The sequence below is a fragment of the Cebus imitator genome, unplaced genomic scaffold (genome assembly GCF_001604975.1).
Source record: "Cebus imitator isolate Cc_AM_T3 unplaced genomic scaffold, Cebus_imitator-1.0 Scaffold94, whole genome shotgun sequence".
Taxonomy (NCBI): domain Eukaryota; kingdom Metazoa; phylum Chordata; class Mammalia; order Primates; family Cebidae; genus Cebus; species Cebus imitator.
The window spans coordinates 4632226-4652794 of record NW_016107409.1 but is presented as its reverse complement, the minus strand read 5'-3'; the positions used below and the strand labels follow the sequence as shown (position 1 = coordinate 4652794).

The window sequence follows — 20569 nt, the reverse complement described above, 5'->3', positions numbered from 1 at the left end:
AAGGAATTATGGTGACTATGATACTGAGCCCTTCAATTCCAGTCTTTTAGAAGCAATTCCCACTTTCATCCCCTAGGAGTCAGGGCTTGTGACGGCACAATTATTTTATCGAGTAATGGTATTCTTTGGTTTTTACCTATAAGTACTTGTCTTGATGGAAAGAAAAATCAAACGTATTTTACTAGGAAAGTTTTAATGCAATTGTAGTGGGTTGAATAGCATCCCTCAAAAATTGATATCGGTATAAAACCTCAGTGTGACCATATTTGGAAAGAGGGTCTTTGCAGATACGGTTAATCTAAGGTCACATTTATGCTAATTTGGAGAAGGGTGGGCCCCAAATTCAGTGGCTTTTGTCCCTATAAGAAAGGCATGTGAAGACAAAGGCAGAGGTTGGAGTTATGCTACCACAAGCCAAGGAATGCCAAAGATTGCAGGCCACCACTGGGAGCTGGGGAGAAGCAAGGGACGGTTTCTCCCTCAGAGCCTCCCAAGGGAACCAACCCTGCTAACACTTTGATTTTGGACTTCTGGCCCCCTGAACTGTGAGAAAATAAATTTCTGTTACTTTAAGCCACCCAGATTATGGTAATTTGTTATGTCATCTCTAGGAAACTAATGCAACAACCAAAAAAAAAAAAAGTATCTAAATGATAATGAAAATTTCTCAGGTGACTTTTTCTAAATAGGGCTTTGTCCACTCCAAAAATTTCAAACCAGTCTTAATGGATAGATGAGTAATTCTTAGGAACTTTCATAGTAATTATGCCATCTATAATAAAAAGAAGTCTATATAAATTTCAGGATCTTAGAAATCTGGTTTCTATACTTCTGCCTACTTACTCAAGTACTTATTTATTCCAAGTGATGACACATCATCATTTCTACAATGAATTTTCTCTTTCTATTTAAGGTTATTTTCCTTGTCTTTTCTTGAAGAACTTGATGTTTCCTACAATGAACTTACTTTTATTCCAAATGAAATCCAGAAACTCAGGTATTTTGGAAGTACATAGAAAGATATATGCCCCTTACTTATATATTTAGTAATGATTGTGATGGAGAAAGTTGAGTCCTTTCATTTATTTAATAGCCATAAAATGTAATCTGTAAAATGCAATGTTTGCCAAACATGTAACTTGAATGATTGGTGTACAATATTTTTAATGATTGGTGTACAGTATTTCCAGGAATTATTTAAGGAATAATACAGATGACTACTTACAGAATGATAAGCTATTTATGTCCATTTGTCTATGTGTGTACCTGTGGATATTATTTGTTAGCTTTTTGTAAGAAATACATATAGACAAAATGCTAATACTACAAAATATAATTTTAATGCAAAACTTCAATTCTTTCTCACAGTAATAAAAGTCTGAAGTTCATCTATGCCCTTCTATGTCAGTACCATACTGTTTTGATTGTAACTTCAGAATAATTTTTAATAACTAGTAGGGAGATTATTTTTCAATAATAGTCTCTTCACTATTCTCTTTAGAACATAATCTTTAAGATAATTTTGTATAATTTCCAGCACATCCAGCAACACACATAATCACAAAGTTTGAACTTTAATGTAATTGCCTAGCGTTTACTCATAAATGTGGGAGAATTTACATTTTTGATGATAAATTTTTCCACTCTAAAACTTTTTTTCATTTTTTCAGATCTTGTTTTATGTTCTTCATAAGAATTTACGACTCACTTCATATGTTTCTTAATAACCTTTTCTAAGTGTTTTATAATTGTGGTCGTTACTGTGAATGTAAGGTACTGTTTCTCTTATTTACATTTGTTTCTAACTGTTGTCAGTACAGAATAGAGAAAAGCTATGTACTTCTTTACATTACCTTAAAATGTACTTTTTAAAGCTCTCCAGTTAGTTCTGATTTAGTTTTACTGCATTTTATTTTGTTTCCCAGGAACATAATCTTGCATTTAGTAGAATGAGATAATTTTATCTCTGCTTTTTAAATATTTAAATCCATTATTTAATTTCCAATGTGACAATCTCTATATTTTAGTAGAATTCAGCCTATTCACACTTATGACCAACATATTTTTTTCTTTCATTTTACTTTGTACTTATTATTTATTTACTTTCCCTTTTTCTTACTTATTAATATGCTGTTTGTTCTCTCTTTAAATTTTTGAATTTATTTCATTTTTATTTTTTTGAGACAGGATCTCACTCTGTTGCCCAGGCAGGAGTACAGTGCCATAGCTCACTACAGCCTTGAACTCCTGTACTCATGCAAGTCTCCTGCCTTAGCCTCCTGAGTAGCTGGGGCTACAGGTGCAAACCACTGTGCTTGGCTAATTTTTTTAATTTTTTTGTAGAGACAGGGGTCTCACTATGTTTCCCAGGCTGGTCTCAAACTCCTGGCCTCAAGTGGTCCTTCCACCTGTTTTTTTCTACCTTATTAATTTTGGCTTTCTATTGTACTTCCCTAATCTGTTAATAGCTATCTTTCCTACTCATAATCAATCACATTTTCTTTAATATTTTATAAAGGCAAAATAAAAACTACTTCCCCCACCACGATGGTCTGTCTCCCCACCGCTGCCTTCCACTGTTTGTTGAGACCTTCAGAACACTGTTATATTTTCCCACTTTCTTTCCAAACTCATCTTCCCCTTATCTAACTCTAGGCTTTGCTAAAATAGTTTAGAAATTTTTGTTTCAGATTCTCATTCGTATTTTCTTTGCATCGTGTCTCTTTTCATTAAAGAATGCTTACTTAGCACTTAAGTCTTACAAGCATTTTAGTTCATTCTCCTTTTATATTTATCTGTATGTATTTCAAGATTCATTGTTTATAGCTGTTTTCGCTCCTTTCCTCTCATCTGGAACCTGGCGATGTCTCTTTTGATTCGTTGGCTGTTTAGAGTTTTTCTTTAAGTATTTTCCTCAGATGGCATACATAGATAATTTTTTCTCTGATTCTTTAACCCTGACAAATAAATGATGCCCTGAGTGACAGGACAAGCTTGCATTTGGCGTGTTTCACAGTCGTCTCCATCATTGTGTCTTCCTCTAGTTTCCAGGGTTGCGGGGGAGGCACCTGATGCCAGTTTAATTCTTTTTTCTTCCTAAGTGACTTTTATTCTTAACTGGAAGGACTAAGATTCTCCCATAATCTTTGACCTTTCAGAATTTTATCAGATTACGCTTACAAGTGTTTTTTTTTTTTTTTTTAAACCTGTCTTTCCTGGAATTCGGTGAACTCTTTTAATCAGCCAGCTCAAACTTCTCTTTTCTGGTTAAGAAAATATGTTTAAATATTTCCTTTCCTTCTCCATCTGTTTCATATTTTTTTCCTAAAATGCCTATTATTTACATATTAGGCCTCCTAGATCTGTTTTCCATGGTACCTAAATTTTTCCTCATGGTTTTAATTTTTTTGTATGTTTGTTTTGAATTATTTTTCTACTTTGTCTTTGCCTCTAATTTGGATCTCCATGAAGACCATGTTCTTCTTTCATTCATCCACTTAACTTTTTAGTTTTACAAATCATGCATTTTTGTTCCAGAACATCTCTGTGTATCTGTGTGTGCTATATTTGCATCTTGTTTTCCCACCCCCAACCCCAATTTTTTATCCATCCATCAACAGAAGTTGCTTGTCCCAGGACCTTTGTTCTGTGTGTTCTATGTGATTTTCTCTTCTGGCCACTCTTTCTTTCATGCAAGTCCAACGGCAGTCACAGAACACCACTCAGAATGCTATGAAAGTGAGTAGTGGACCAGAAGGAAGCTTCTCTGCACCCCAGAGTGCTCAGCTGCCAAAGCAGTCTCAACACAGTACTATTCTAGCTTTAAAGATGATTTAGTGGCCAGGCACGGTGGCTCACAGCTGTAATCCTAAAACTTTAGGAGGCCGAGGTGGGTGGATCACCTGAGGTCAGGAGTTCAAGACCAGCCTGGCCAACATGGAGAAACCCCATCTCTACTAAAAATACAAAAATTAGCTGGCATGGTGGCCGGTGCCTGTAATCCCAGCTACGTGGGAGACTGAGGCAGGAGAAACACTTGAATCTGAGGGGCAGAGGTTTCAGTGAGCCGAGATGGGGCCATTTCACTCCAGCCTAGGCAAGAGAGTGAGACTCCATCTCAAAAAAAAAAAAAAAAAAGAAAGAAAAAAGATGGTTTAGCCTGCCTACCTCTCTTAGAATTCATTGAGGGGAAGGAGGAAGCCAAATGGGTGTGTCCTCCAAGGTAAACCAACTCAGGCAGGAAGAGCCTCACCATGGCTAGTATTTGCCTAGACTGTGTCACACTCATTCTGATTGTCCACATAGAGTTTGTATTTGTCAGCTTGGGCTACTATGACAAGGCTGGGTGGCTACAAAAAACAGAAATTTATTTTCCACAGGCTGGGAAGTCCAATATCACGGCCCCAGCAGATCTGGTGTCTGGTGAGGGCCCAGTTCCTCATAGACAGCCATCCTCTCACTCTAACCTCACATGGAAGAAGGGGGGAGCTGTCTCTCAAGTCTCTTTTACAACGGTACTAATCCCACTCATGAGGGCCCCTGTCCTGACCAGTCACCTCCTAAAGGCCCCACCTCCACATACCATCAACTTAAGGTGAAGATTTCAACATTCGAATTTTTGGGGAAACAGAAACATTCAGACCATAGCAGGGTGTTCTGCTGCTGGCCTCTAGGCTTTGTGCAGAAGAAAAAGGTGCCCATGCCAGCTCTCTCATTCAGGACTGTGGCAGAGCCCAGGGTCTTGCTCACCTTTTTCAGACCATCAGAGGTGAATTAGTCAAACTCGGTTGAGGGATGAAGAGAGCTGAGGTGCCATCTTCCTAGCCTCATTGTTTTAAATACTCTCGTTGATCACATTTTAATATTATCAGCAGGAGTCATAAACAAGTTACACTGTGTGGATATGAGTTGTGAAACTAGACAGTAAATGAAAATCTAGAGGCCCTCAGCTGTCTGTTACCTAAAGTTTGTATATCAGCCTTTTTACCTCTAATGCATTTGACAAGTTGGACCAGCCTTTGATTTGATTTTTATGGATCCCTCATGAACAGACTCTTTTCCATCTGCTTCTAGGACTAATTAGAAAGGAGACAAGTGATGGTACAAAAATACCACTGAGGCAAGTGAAAATAAGAAAATCAGTAATGTTGGTTCTCTTTGAATAAAGAATAAGGGTTATTAGAAGTAACTGGCACAGAAAAAACCCAGAGGACTCAGTTGAAAAGTCAAAGCACAAAATAGCACATAATATGTTTTGATAGTATAAATTTCACTCTTTTGATTGGGCTTGAATGAAAAAATGTGTTGATGTTTAATTTGTCTACAAAAATATGTTCTGTGTATTATTATACTATATTTTATGTAATATGACATTCATTAGTCTTGTGTTTGTGAATAATTCTGTTTCCATAGTGATGACATATTGCAAAAATCCTTTAAAATATATGCTTTAACTGTGCTATTCACTCAAATGCACTTATTTGCATTTGAGTATTGGTTCAATTGCTTTATAAATTAATTCTCTTGATTCTAAAGGAATAAATTCACACTTGTATTTTATTGCTACTAGGTTTGATGCCAATTTTCAAGAACAATTGAGGCAGGATTTTACTTTAATATGAATTGTTTTAATATCTTTTAAACTATGGTTTCCTTTATTTACAGATCACTTGAAAAACTGACTGTTGATGGAAATGAACTGAGTTTTTTCCCACATGGAATTTTGGAGCTTAACCTGACAAAAATTCAGTTTGAGAATAATTTCACTCATCCTTGTTTTTGGAGAGAGAATTCTTTGAATAATCCACAACAACTTACTCATATTATTTCTTTGTTCATTGTCAAAAATCAATTACATACATTTTATGATACGATCCCAGTAGAAGTTCAGAAGTTACTAAAATGGTAAGCAAATGCTGAAGTCCTTTTAACCAAAACATATCTTTAAGCATTTAAATGTTCTTCATTACAGGCTCAGATGACAGTTTCTCTCTCTCTCTCTCTCTCTCTCTCTCTCTCTCTCTGTCACAGACACACACACACACACACACACACACACACACTCCATGACACACACAAAACCATTCACACAATTCTTCAAATTGCTCCTGCCAGTTCTTCAGGTATAAAACGTAGTCTGAATCCAGCCTCATTTTATAATATTCTCAAGTTGTTACTTAAATCCAGTGTGAAATGTGAGTCATCTACATGGCTGTTAAATAAATCTTTTCTATGAATTTCTAAGTTCATAGAAGTAGATTCTTCCAAAAAAATTATTTGGCTCCAGGCACACTCTGCTGGGATGTGTTTTGCTCCTCTGTGACGTCATGGAGACCAGGAATAAAGCAGGTATGCATGGAGTAACCTCCCTTGGGGATCAATGAGCAGTATTGGAATCATTGCCTCATCTCAGGACTGGGGTTCTTAAACTCTCATATCCTTACAGTCCACTTAGGCTTGTCACTTATTTTCTTCAGATAGTATAATACCATTTTTACTGAATTATTGATCATCAGTGCTTAGGTTATTAATTTAACAAATATTTGCTATATGCCTAAGTAAAATGGCTCACAGGAATATATCCTTTATAAATATTGACTCAATAAAAGGCAGAAAACCTAAACAGAATCCTTCTCAAAAAAAAAAAAAAAAAAAGAGTAGTGGTGGTTGGGCGCAGTGGCTCACATCTGTAATCCTAACACTTTGGGAGGAAGAGGCGGCCGATCACCTGAGGTCAGGAGTTCAAGACCAGCCTGGCCAACAGGGTGAAATCCTGTCTCTACTAAAAATACAAAAATTAGCCTTGCATGGTGGCACATGCCTGTATTCCCATTTACTTGGGAGGCTGAGACAGGAGAATCACTTGAACCCAGGAGGCAGAGGTTATAATGAGCTGAGGTCATGCTACTGGACTCCAGCATGGGCAACAGAGCAAGACTCTGTCTCCAAAAAAAAAAAAAAAATGTACTGAGAAGTGAGCTGAAAAGAAATAAATGGATTAGCTGTCCTTTGGAGATCACTGAATGCACTGGAAGTTTCTTCTTCAGGCCTTAAGAATCACTGAGTCCAAATAGACCTGGCAGTAGGTCAAAGATGGCCTAGTGCAGGGGAAGGCTGGGGCGAAGGTCAGTTAAAACACTCGTGTCCATAACAGGTGAGGAGGGATTGATTCAAAGTAATAAGCATGGGTATGAGCAGGTAGGAAATGCAATAAGACAAATAATGGAGGTAAAATTACCAGCTACCTACCAAAGATGACTGTGATATTAGTAAAAATAAGAACAGTGAAGGAGGGATTTGTCACCCCAACCACTGTCATCCTCCAATGTCTACCCTTGGCTTTAATCCTGAATTTCCAGCTACTGAAAATTTCAGTACTATCCCACTTTTGCTAAGTTCTTTGGACTGCAGCTCAGCTGTGGACTTGCACCAAAGCCACTCCAAGCTCAGCTACTGCTGTCGCTCCAGTGACTGCCCTGTCGATTTGCAGCTATGTTCGTCTTTTTGTCCTGTACAACTTCTGATAGCTATCTACCTCTTTCTGTCTCTCTACCCACGTTATATCACCTCAGACAGAGAATCCACCTCTTTTGAGGATGGGATCAGAAGACTCATGTTTCACAAATTTTACCTTGACTTCCTTATGCGTGAGAATGTTAGAAATTTTTGGTTTTTTTATTTTTATTTTTGGTTGACACATAATTAGGCATATTTATAACATACAGAGTGATATTTCAATACATGTATATAGTATGTAATAATCAGTTTAGTATATCCATCACTTTACTTACCATTTCTTTGTGTTGTGAACATTTAAAATCTCCTAGCTTTTTGAAAATACACAATAGATTACTGTTAACTATATTCACCTACAGCGCTATAATACACTAACACTCCTATCTACCTCTGATTTTTTTCCATTTTTAACCTCTCCTGTCCCCCTCTTCCTCTTACCCTTCCCGGCCTCTAATAACCACAATTCTACTCTCTACTTCCATGAGCTCAATTTGTTTTTAGTTTCCATATATGAGTGAGAACATGCAGTATTTATCTTTCCGTGCCTGACTTATCTCACTTAACATAGTGTCCTCCAGGGTCATCCCTGTTGCCACAAATGACAAAATTTTATCCTTTTTTTAATAGCTGAATAGTATTCCATTGTGTGTATATACTGCATTTTCTTTATCCATTCATCTGTTGATAAACATTTAAGTCAATTCCATATCTTGGCTATTGCGAATAGTGCTGGAATAAATATGGCGTGCAGATGTCTCTTCAATATACTATTCTCCTTTCCTCTGGATAAATACCCAGTAATGGGATTGCTGGATAGTAAGATAGTTTTATTTTTCGTTTTTTGAGAAACCTCCATACTCCATTTTGATGGCTGTACTAATTTACATCTTCCACTGAAAGTGTGTAAGAGTTGCTTTTTTTGTGCATTTTTACCGGCATTTATTACTTTTTATCTTTTTGATAATAGCCATTCTAACTGGGGTAAGATATATTATTATGGTTTTGATTTGCATTTTCCTAAATATTAGTGATGTTGAAAAAATTTTTCATATACTTATTGGCCAATTATATGTCTTCTTTTGAAATGTCCATTTATTCCTTGACCATTTTAAAATCAGATTGGGTGTTTTTTTTTTCCTGTTGAATTAAGTTCTTCATATATTTATTAGTGGCTTGTCAGATGAATACTTTACAGATATTTACTTTCATTTTGTAGGTTGTTGATTCTGTTGATTTTTCCTTTGCAGTGCAGAAGATTTTTAATTTGAGATAGTCCCATTTGTCTATTTTTATTTTTGTCGCTTATGCTTTTAAAGTCTTAGCCATAAAATCTTTGCCTAGATCAATGTCCTGAAGCATTTCCCCTATGCTTTCTTGTAGTGGTTTTATAGTTTGTTTGAATACTTAAACATAGTCTTATGTTTAATCACAGGGGAAATTAATCCATTTTGAGTTTATTTTGTATACAGTGAAAGACACAGATCTAATTTATTCTTCTACATGTGGATATCCAGTTTTTCCAGCACCATTTATTGAAGACAATGTTTAATTAGAAATATAAACTAAACTTTCAAAATTACTACTCACTTCCACTAAACTATGAAGCCTTGACAGTAACTAATACTTGGAACTTATCTTTACTAAAAATAACTCATTCTGGCTGGGCAGTGGTTCATGCCTTGTAATCCCAGCACTTTGGGAGGCTGAGGCAAAAGGATCACTTGAGGCCAGGAGTTTGTGATCAGACTAGGCAACACAGCTAGTATGAAAAATATTTTAAAGTTATCTGATGTGGTGGCATGCACCTCTCTAGTTTTAGCTTTTCAGGAGGCTGGAGCAAGAGGATAACTTGAGTCCAGGATTTTGAGGCTGCAATGAGCTATGGTATCCCACTATCATTTTGATTTGCATTTCCCTAATGGTTAGTGATGCTGAGCTTCTTTTTAAGTGCTTATCAGCCTTTTGTATGTCTTGGAGAAATGTACATTTAAGACATTTGCCCATTAAAAATTTTTTTTTCTGTTTTTTGTTGTTGAGTTATAGGAGTTTTTTATATTCTGAATATTAATTCCTTATCAGATATATATTTTGCAAATATTTTATCCCATTCTGCTTGTTGCCTCATCACATTGTTGACAGTGTCCTTTGATGCTTAAAAGTTTTACATTTTTATGAAGTACAATTTATCTATTTTTTCTTTTGTTGTTTTTTGTTACAGGGATCCAATACTAGCCCTGGTGTCTGAAGTGAGGGCAGTCCTGTGGGACTGCGCCCTTAACCTGTGAAGTCTGATGCTAACTCTGGGTAGATAGTGTCAAAAATTGATTGAATTATAGGACACCCAGTTAGTATGCATGGACGACTAGAACACTGATTACTGTTATTAAAAATTCTGACAAATACATAGTATTATTTTTCATGTTTTATAGTTTATATAAATATTTAAATATCACACAGTATTTTCTTCTGCAATCTGTTTTTTATGTTCAACATTATTGTTTTAGATTTATCAATATTGATTTATATAGCTCTAGATCATCATTTAACTTCTGAATCATTCTTCTTGCAATGAGTGTTTCATAATTTGTTTATCATTTCCCTTACTGATGAACATATGGATTGTTTCCAATATTTCATTAATATGGTGAAGTCTGCAATGGACATTTAAAAACATCTCCTTATGCAAACATGCAAGTTTATCTAGGTACAGAGTATGCACATCTTCAATTTAAGTAAAAACTGCTATATCATTCTCCAAAGTGATTACACTCATTTATACTCCACTAAGAAAGTATGAGAATCCTTAATGATTCTCATCCTCACCAAACTTTTTTTGTCAGACTTTTACATTAAGCCCATCTGATGATTGTGAAATAGTAATTCTTTGCTGTTTTATTTTGTATTCCCCAATTACTAGGGAGATTGAGAAGTTTTACCCATGTTCTCTTGACAATCATTTTTTTCTTCTGTGAATAGTCTATTCATGAACTAATGGATTAATATTTTTTAACTGATTTCTAACCATTGAAAAATACATTATGGACTCTAATTCTATACTGGGTTATGATGATATCTTTATTTTTAAAAATAATGTATTTAGTTTGTAACATAAAAATAATACGTTTATTATTAAGAATTAGAAAATAAAGAAACATATTGTAAAGAAATGTAAAATTCCCTGTGATCACATTTCCCAAGAATAACTATTTTCAAATAGGGATCCATCATTAGAGTCTTTTCTTGTTATGCATATATACTTTTTTGTTTTAAAAAGCTAGGATTGTATTATACATATATCTACTTTACTGTTTAGCTCTTTTAGCATTTAGTCAATCACTTAATGGATAGCACTCATTTAGCTGTTAATGAAGATAAGGGCCATATTTTATACTATTTGGAGTCCTGCATAGCACAGAATCTTTAATAAAAATTTATTAAATATTTACTTGCTGTTTCCTCCATTTCAGCACCTCCAAGTGTGAATGGTGTCATGGTCCCAAGTTTGGTGAAGGTTTTCGTGTCATTCGATCCTGTGATATTTTTGGAGCAACACAGCTTCCTGTTATGTTTTATGTCTGTTCTTCTTCCTGCTATAGAATAATAAAGGAAAGTAGTTTTGTTTTAGAGGGTAGTCCTAGTAGAAAAATAGCACTGGATGTGGAGTTGTCAAAAGAATTGTAGTACAATGATTTATCATATATATACATATATATATTTACACATATATATGAACTTTACTGGCTTTTACTACATATATATCTACATATAATAATCCATCTCTTTGAAAGTACAGGTTGTTTGGAAGACATGTGTCTTCTCATATGAATTCTCTTTGTAATTCTAGCTCCTTATGAAAGTTTGTGATTGTTAGGTAATTGTTGCAGAATAATTACTCAAGGAGGATTAGTAAAGCCTTTAGATTTAAATAGAGATCTGGAAAATTTCAGAACCTGTTTACTATAAAAGGAAAAATGTTAAAATCCTTTGCAAAATGGATTATATCTAACTGGCCTCTTCATGCATCCATACTAAGTGATGAGATAGCACTGCAGAGTCCTCAGTGGGGTTTGTGCTGCATACAGCTGCAAGGTCATACATCCACGTTCTCAATGCTTGTGCATTTCTGTGGGAATCTGTCCAGTGCCTACCATCTCAATTGTAGGTTGTTTTGGGGAATAAAATATTAATTCTATCCCCATTTATTTGTTTGAATTAATTTCCCAAGTTTTTAGAGAACTGGTACAGTCTTTAATTGTTACCTTGAACTTCATTTCCTAAAGCAGAGAAACTGGACATTTGCCTGCTTCCATAGGCTAGCACCAGTGTCTACCAAGGCCTACAGTGATAGCCTGACAGGAAAATAAAGTACAACTTACAAAATAACATTGCAAAGCAGCATATGCATACAGTAAAACTTGCTTTAAGAATTAACATTTGGTAAGAGAAAGATAAAAGATCATTTTGATATACAAACAACTTTAGAATGGCATAGAATTGTTTAATGTAACTTTTACATGCAGTTCACTCAAATCTCAAATATCATTGCCAGTTAAATTTGGTGATATGAAATGATTTAAAATTACACAGCTATCTTTAGAGAATGTCAGAAAATATACATTATGTCATGTTTGTGTGTATCATTTTGTGATATCATTTAAATAAAGATAAATCAGGCAAAATAATTTTTCTGACTATTGATTTCAATAAATTGTGATGCTTACACACTTTTCCTTGAGACTCTGTTTCATTTTTAAGCAGAACCAGGTGAACTTTGCTGAGCTTGAGAAGTATACACTGTATTCTCCAGCACAAGATTAAAATTATTTATAATGAAAGAAGTAACTACCATATTACACATGTAATACAGAAAGGTATATTTATAGTATGGTAAGTTAATTCATTAAAATGTAATACACTCAGAAAACAAGATGAAAAAATAATTCTAACTCCCCGTGGCATATAGCTTATTAATACTCACACTTGTTCCTCAAATATTTCTTGGGGAAAGAAGAATGTTTATTTATTCAAAACATGTTGGGTTTGGGTTTAACTGAGTAGTTTTACATTGACATAGGAAATAAAAAAATAGCTTTCAAGGGAAATGACAAATTCTGAGAGACATTTCAAAACAAATAAACCTAGATACTTGGACAAATATGAAATATACTTAGAACCCAATCTCTTCATGCTTAGTATAAACCTTGAATCTGAGGGATCTTTTACAGATCTTCCAAAAAAAGTAACTTACAGTATTTTTGAATGAAAGTAAGACATATTTATTATAGAAATATTAGAAAATACAACTAAACCTAAGAAGAAATCAAAATCCTCCTTGTAATGCTGCTATAACTCAGTAATCCACTGCTTACAGAGTCTGAATAACAAGAGCAAGGTTTGGTGGAAAGTGACTTTATTCAAGAGCTACCTGAGGGGAAGTAGTACAGACTCCTGCCTTTAGATACCACTTCAGCCTTCAGGGCAGAAGACAAGGGCTTTTTAAGAGGTGATAGGGGAAGAGGTGCAGGGTCTGTGTGACTTGGTTCAGAGGTCTTACCTATCAGGTAGTCTGGCTGGTGCCTCGGCAGGCAGCTACCTTGTAAATTCAGGCAGTCTCCTGGTGTCTGAGAGTTCCAGATGGGCCTGATTTGCTTCACGTTTTAGTCTCTGGAACTTCTAAGTAAACAGATAAACTTGCTGCACCTGATGGAGAGAAGGTAAAGGTTACAATTGCATTCCTAAAGAGCTAAGTAGGAAGTGGGGTAAAGGAAAAAAAAACATCATGTTTTCCTTTTAAAAATGGGGTACTTGGCTATACCACCACCCAATGAAAGCCAGAGATAATTATTTCAACATGTGTATGTGTGTATACACACATTTATATACTGTATTACTCTTTTTTAAAAAAATGGGATTATCTTCCTCACAGCACACCAAAGGTTAATTTCCAATTTTAGACATAAAGTTAAAAATACAAAAATAATACTTACGGTCTTTAAAAAATCGATTTAGAAAGTTTTTTTTAAGCTGGAAATGAAACCTTAAAGAAGATGAACAAATTTATCATGTAAAAAAAATGTTTAAAATGTATAGCAAAAATAACGAAAAATAAAGACAAGCAGAACACTGGGGAAAATATAGTATATATGACCAGCAAAGAATGAAGTTTTCAACAAATATACATATGTTGTGGATGTATGTATACATCTGGCACAACTCATTGAGGACCTCAAACTGTGTCATCAAGGCATTATCTATTTTTCTATCTAATCTAGCTCACTTTATCATCTATCTGTTACCAATACTTTTTTTAAAAAAAGTCTCATATCCAGGTAATATGGATGGCCACTAATCATTCCAGGCTCATATACAAGAATCTCAGGAACCTCAAAGGAAAACACACTATCTACCCCAACTGTTACTGTAAAATACATTAGGGATGATTTTCATTGGCTCAGCCTGGGTCACCAATCCAAATACAAACAAATCATTAGAGCATGATTTGTTTACCCTGGCCAGGCCTGGGTCACATGCCCATCTTTGGAACTAGGTAAGGCAGAGTTAGGCCCTCTCAAAACATGCTAATGATATTCTCCACAAGAAAGAAGAATTTCTGGAACTGAAAATTAGGGGAAGAAAAAGTGTTTTGGGCAGCTAAAATTCTTGAACTTCCTAACATGCAATAAGCTGTTACAAGTAACAATAACAACAAAAAGATGAGCTTAATATTTGCATAGCTATAACAATCAAAATTTATTTTTTACCATAATAAGTCTAATAATTTTCTGCTAAAAGGTATTTGCACATATGTCTAAAAATGTATTCAAGTATATTTACCCCAAGGATATTTACAATAGTGAAAAACTAGAAGCATTCTAAGAGCTCATCAATAGGGAATTAGTTAAATCTAGTAAATACAAGGCATTATCAGTTCAGTCATTTAAAAATTAGATAACTGTGTTTCCTTAAATGGAAAGATATCTACCAAGTAGTTTTTGAAAAATATTTACTAGGTAACATAATCACATAACTCAAAAGGTACAAGAGGGTATAGGATAAAAATTCTTTAACCCAGATGCCTGGCATCCCTTTCCCTTCTCAGAGACAACCAGCGATATCAATCATATTGTATTCCAGGATAGCTTATGAATATGTATGCTAACATATAAAAATATTTCTACCTTATCTGTATAATATTAGCATAATATATACTCCTTTCTGCACCTTTCCATTCGAATTATGTCATAGAGGTTATTCCACGTCAGTACATTATTAGTTTATATTCTTTCTATATGTTGCATATTATTCTACTGAGCAACATGTAGTTTATTTCACTAGTTCACTACTTGATGGACTTTTATCTTTTTAACCTATTGCTTGGGAAAAAAATGTTGTGATGAATAAGTTTGTCCTTTGCACATGTTTACAAATATCTGTGGTATATTTCCCTAGAAGTAAATTGCTGGGTCAAAAAGTATGTTCATTTATATTTAATTGGGAGTTGGAAAACATATGTATTTATTTGCTTTTTAAATAGGTAATACTAGTATACTTTACCCAGCCCAAAAAAGATTTAAGAGTGAAAAGTCTATTTCATATTAATTTCCTTCAGATGCCCAAATATTCTTAACCAGCTTCTTGCAATTACTTAAACATTAAGTACCTATAAGCATGCAGCTGTATATAGAAGAATCTTCCTTGTTCCAGTGGGGCTTTTTTTTTTTACATTATTAATTTAAGAACAGCATTAGCATCATTCGTACACATGTTAAAAATGGGGATTCTCAGACCTACCTCCTACTAAATCAAAATCTCTGGGGATTCTATCCAGGAATCTTAATTACTACCTCTCCAGGTGACTTTAATGCTCCCTAAAATTGAGAGTCACTGTTCTCCAGAGGTCAGAGTGCTCACATCAAAGTGTTGATTCAAAAGAGAGACAGGTTTGGTGTAACATATCTCATTGTCTTCTCACTGGGCTCAGCTGCACATCATCATCATTGGAGATCCCATCTATAAAAAAATACTGAAGAATGCAGGACTGCTTTTTGTTTTTTTCAGACAGGTCTCGCTCTATCACCCAGGCTGGAGTTAGGGGCACGATCTCAGCTCACCACAGCCTTGGCCTCTTGGGCTCAAGGATCCTCCCACCTCAGTCTCCAGAGTAGCTGGGACTACAGGCAGGCACCACCACACCCAGATAATTTTTATATTTTTTGTAGAGATAGGGTCTCATATATTGCCCAAGCTGGTCTTAAACTCCTGGGCTCAAGAGACCCTGCTGCCTGGCCTCCCAAAGTGTTGGAATTACAGGCTTAAACCACCATGCCCAGCGGCAGGACTGGTTAAAAATTCAACTATAAACCAGTGTAAGTCACTTGGTAATCACTGTAAGCCCCACATTATCTGTAATTTCCAAAACTCCTGGAGCACCAGAGAAAGAAGAGACATGAGTGAACATTTCTGTTTCTAGGTTTGCTTGATCATTGTTGTAAACATCTCAATAACCAGGCTCTTTTTTATCCTTCCTGTTCCTTGACTTGCTTGCCTTCCATTCCTTCTCTTTCCAGCCTCCCTCCTGCCCTCCTCTTGTTTCTTTCATTCTTTATTTTTTCTATCTTTTTCTCACTCCTAGTGCGAAGTGTGCTTTGCTCAGTTAAGACATGTAGGGGAAATAGGAATAATGGAAATTGTCTGTACAGTACTCAAGAGAATTGCAAAGTCATCCTGCAACAGTGAGTTTGTGTGCATACAAGTGTCTGCATATGCAAAGAAAAGGGTTGAAAGAAGCCACCTGAATGATAAACAATGAATTTCATGGTTATGTCTGGGAAACATAATCTAGTGTCTGATGATAGGGTCCTTTGCTTTTGGCTAGATGAACTTTTGACTGAATTTTTAATATAAGTGTGTATTACTCTTGTGAAAATTAAAAACATTTTAACTTTTAATGGGATCATATAATGGTGACGCTTTCTATTTTTCTCTCATCAACCATATATCACAAATACCTTTCTGTTGTTATATTCCAATGTTGATATGTCATCATGGAAGTGCTCCAATTTACTTATCTAATATTCACTAAGCATATTACTTTCATTTTTTTCTATTATAAACAATTTGATAAAGAAAATTTCTAAAGCTAAATCATTGCCAAAATTACCCATTTTCATTCGATTTTGATAGAAATTTTTTATGATGAAATTATTCTTCATATCAGTTTACCTTTTTACCAGTACTGTATAATATGCCCTTTTTGCCTAAGCCCACATTACTGATATTAAGTAATATATTCATTGCCAATTAGACGTGACTAATTTTTTTTATTAATAATAAAGTTGATTTGGGTTCCATGTTAAATAGTCATGATCCTATTATCTTTTATGATTTTTCCCTTTACATCTTTTTCTCAGGTTTCTGTTGGTATGTTTGTTCATCTTGTTGATGTGTAACAGCTTATAGAGAGAGGAAGAGAGAGAGAATATTAATTTTCTGTCATTTGTGGTGAAAATATTTTTCTGTTTATTGTCTGTCTTTTTGAAGTGAGATTTCCTGAAGTAAAGAAAATGTAAATTTTAGATTATAAAATCTATCTATTTTTTGTTTTTCTCATTATTGCTAAGCTTATTAAGTCCTTCTTCAATCCCCAAATCACATATTGGCCTAAACCTTACTTATTTTACATTTTTATCTTTGATTCACCTCAGAATTAGTCTTTGACTCACCTCAGAATTACCTCAGTATGGCAAGCGATGTGTGGTTCCAAAATTCAGGTCCTCCTAGAATTCTGGGAAGTTGTACCTTTAGCCGTTGTCTGCTCAATCTTCACCCACTGATCTGAAATGCTGTTTTACGATACACTAAATTCTTACATGGTTAGGCCATTTTATTCCACCACTTTCTATTCTGTTTCATTAACTTCTCTATGTAATGCCAATGTTTAAATTATTTTAACCAAAACCAAGCCTCAGAGTACCTGATTTATCAAGTTCCAACTCATTGCTATCCTTATGTAAAACTTTTTAGCTATTCTTGTACCTTTGTTTTTCTACAAGAATTATTATACTCTTTAAAATGATTTTGTATTATCTCCCTTTCCCACACCAAGTAAACTGCTTTTGATTTTGGTGAGGATTGATTTAGTTTGAAGAGAGCTGAGAGGCCCACAGGTTAGAGTCGCCCATCTGGTAACGTACTGTGTAGCTTCACTAATGTAATGATCGTGATCATGATAATTCAGTCATTGGGGAATTCACTTCTCTATGATCCATATTTTTTTGTGGTAAAAACAATACAGTCTGCAGTTTTTGTCTGGATCTTATTTGGATATTATGCTTATGCATTTACTCAAAAAGTATAACTTCCAAGCTCCGAGTTTTACCCAATATATCTCCATGCAATACTCTGCCTTGTTCTGACAAACTGGATGCCACCTCTGCCTGCTTTCTGTCCCCTTGTCCATTATCAGAGTGCTGTGTGGAGGGGGCATTCTCAGCTGACTGTGGTGAAAGCAAGGATGAGAAGGAAGGGCAGGGTGTTCTGAGCCCCCTTCAATAGGGACTATCATTTTGTGTTTGGAGTCTAAGGATTGTGTAATAACTTGTGTACCTCACAAGGGATATTGAATATCCTCTGGGTAGCAGGCACTCAAGAAGTAGCTGGTTGGTCAGGTATTGTGGCCATGTCTGTAATCCCAACACTGTGGGAGGCCAAGGTGGGTGGATTGATTGAGCCTAGGAGTTTGAGACCAGCCCGGGCAACATGGAGAAACCCCATCTCTACAAAAAATACAAGAATTAGCTGGGCATGGTGGTGCGTGCCTATGGGCCCAGCTACTCAGGAGGCAAAGTGGGAGGATTGCTTGAACCCAGGAGGCAGAGGTTGCAGTGAGCCAAGATTGCACAACAGAGGAGACCCTGCCTCAAAAAAAAAGAAAAAAGAAATAAAGAAATAAATAGCTTACCGGTATCACTGTTTAAACATAACCTGCCCACCAAGGCAGTGCTTTACTTTCACATATTTGACTTCATGCAGCCTGAGCCTCTACCCTGATAATCTGACTCCCATAAACTGCCAGCACCAAGCAACCATGAGTGATGATTTAAAGATGTTACCTGGTGTCACTGTCAGCCAGAGACAGCAGGGGCAGGGGTTAGGGATGGGGAAAGACCAATCCTCAACCAAGGCAGCCAGGCTGGTGCAGCAGCAATAAGGGCTCGTGGTGGCGCCACCCAAGAGCCTGGCTTCCGGCAGGCTCAGGACAGCTGCTGAGGCCCTGGAGTTTGCTTACTCAGGAGGGCAAGATGCGGTCCCTTCTGTTATGTTGTTGAATATCCTCTCTCTAAACCAGTCACCTCCTCTACTGATGCTTGGTCCCTCCCAAAATTCTCTCTCCCCCGCCTTCCCAGGAGTATGGGTTAACACCCAGTTGAAAAGCCTCCATACAACAGGTCGGGCTTACAAAGCACAGGACTTACAAAGCACCTGATGCAGGATTTTGGCACACTGTAGGGACTCAGGAAAGGGTAGCTCTCATTGTTAATGTCAGAACTTGTGTCTGCCCAGCCCATTCTCCTTTCTCCTGTACGATGATGGCTGCCTTCAAGGACATCATTGTTCGTTTTCCTAAAATAGATTTTAAACATGCATTTACCCAGTTTCTTTTAAATGATAAACACAATGACCTTTTCAAATGATTGAATGTCAGTTGAGGATCTCTGATTTTTCATTTGTTGTTTTCATTACATTTAGGGGAGAGACGGGAGGTAGACTAATGACAAAAATTGATTCTTCTTTTTACTTTCTCCAGGTTGTGCTTAGTTCAGCACTTCTAATCTTTAAATGGGATTCCTTTAGCTAGCAAGCAATGCAAATGTTCCAAATGTAATTAAGCTCAGAAATCCATATATCCACAAACCAAGAGTGCCAACTCATTTTGACTACCTAGCCACTCTTTTAATATTTCCTAATAGGATATATTAGGAAGTCCTATTTTTTCACCAATAAGAAATGCTGTGTGTTTGATCAGAAAACAGTTATAGGAGGACATCTGTACAGTGAGGCCAAATGGTTCAAAGTGTTCTTTTGCTGCATAGCTCTGGGAGATGTGGAGATTTGTTGCTTTGTAGTGGAAGAAAATAACAACTATATTAACTATTGGATAAAACTTCCAAACTATTGTTCTCTGGGGATCACAATTGTTAAAACTTGGTTCAATTCATCAGTGATTTATTGAGCACCTACTAGATGCCTGATGCCCATGCTAAATCCTTTGCATAAAGTGTAATGTGGAATTTCTATGACAGAGGTGTGCCCGGCATGCCACGGAAGCACAGTGAAGCAGCACAGAGCCGACTCGGGGGATTCACTTTCTGAGGGAGCATTAGTTAAACCAATCTTGCTGTTGTAAAACGCATGACAGATATATGGGAGATAATACTAGCAAAATAAACAGGGCCAGGTCACAAGGCTCTCACAGGCCATGTAAGGACTGTTATTAGCTGTTAAGGAGTCATGGAAAGGTTTTAACTGAGGAATAATATAATCTAATGTGTATTCTGAATAGATTAGTCTGGTAGGTATACAGAGGAAATTCAGAGAAAATGCTAAGGTTTCCAGCCAGGCATGGCAGTAGTAGTGGTGTGGAGGAAAATTGTTTTTAATGTTTAGAATATCAAATTGGCAGATTGGATGTTGAGCATGAGGGAGAAAGGGGAGTTTCTAGAACTATTTGCTTAATTTGCATCTTATGGAGGAAGAAATTTTTTTAAAAAAGCTTTAGTTCACTCATCAATTCACAAAGCCTATAAATTTTTTATAGAAAAAAATACTTTTATAGGACTAATATTACAAAACGATGTGTTAGTTTTAATTCATGTTCTGTTCTCTTCTGAGTACTAAAGTGGACTTTACGCCACCTTATACAAATATGCCATATATTTAAAAATCTGTATTTGTCAAGTAAACAAAGCTAATTATTCTCTTTATAAAATGATTATTTGTTCTAGAAAATGAATCTTTATATGACACTTTTAAACTGTTAGCTCTAAATATGATT

The 20569-nt window shown here is 35.8% G+C and overlaps 2 protein-coding genes across 3 annotated transcripts in view; one reads left to right on the top strand and one right to left on the bottom strand.

The window, feature by feature from the left end:
- The window catches only part of LRRC63 (leucine rich repeat containing 63), a 64559-nt gene extending 51501 nt beyond the window's left edge, over positions 1–13058 (top strand). The window contains exons 7-9 of the mRNA XM_017535991.2: positions 914–997; positions 5665–5904; positions 10983–13058. Of these exons, the coding sequence (XP_017391480.1) occupies positions 914–997; positions 5665–5904; positions 10983–11196 (538 nt within the window). The 3' untranslated portion in view covers positions 11197–13058. The remainder of the gene's footprint in view (positions 1–913; positions 998–5664; positions 5905–10982) is intronic.
- Positions 1–20569, bottom strand: part of RUBCNL (rubicon like autophagy enhancer) — a 147865-nt gene that overhangs the window by 31720 nt on the left and 95576 nt on the right. Inside the window, exons 14-16 of one of the 2 annotated variants that reach the window (XR_005201460.1) lie at positions 17238–17357; positions 13070–13215; positions 10962–11105 (exon numbers count right to left, since the gene is read on the bottom strand). Coding sequence is in view for 1 of the 2 variants with exons in the window: in XM_037741121.1 (XP_037597049.1) it covers positions 17338–17357 (20 nt within the window). In the remaining variant the exon portion in view is untranslated. Of the gene's footprint in view, positions 1–10961; positions 11106–13069; positions 13216–15762; positions 17358–20569 lie in introns of those variants that run through there. The other variant, XM_037741121.1, reaches the window with a different exon arrangement.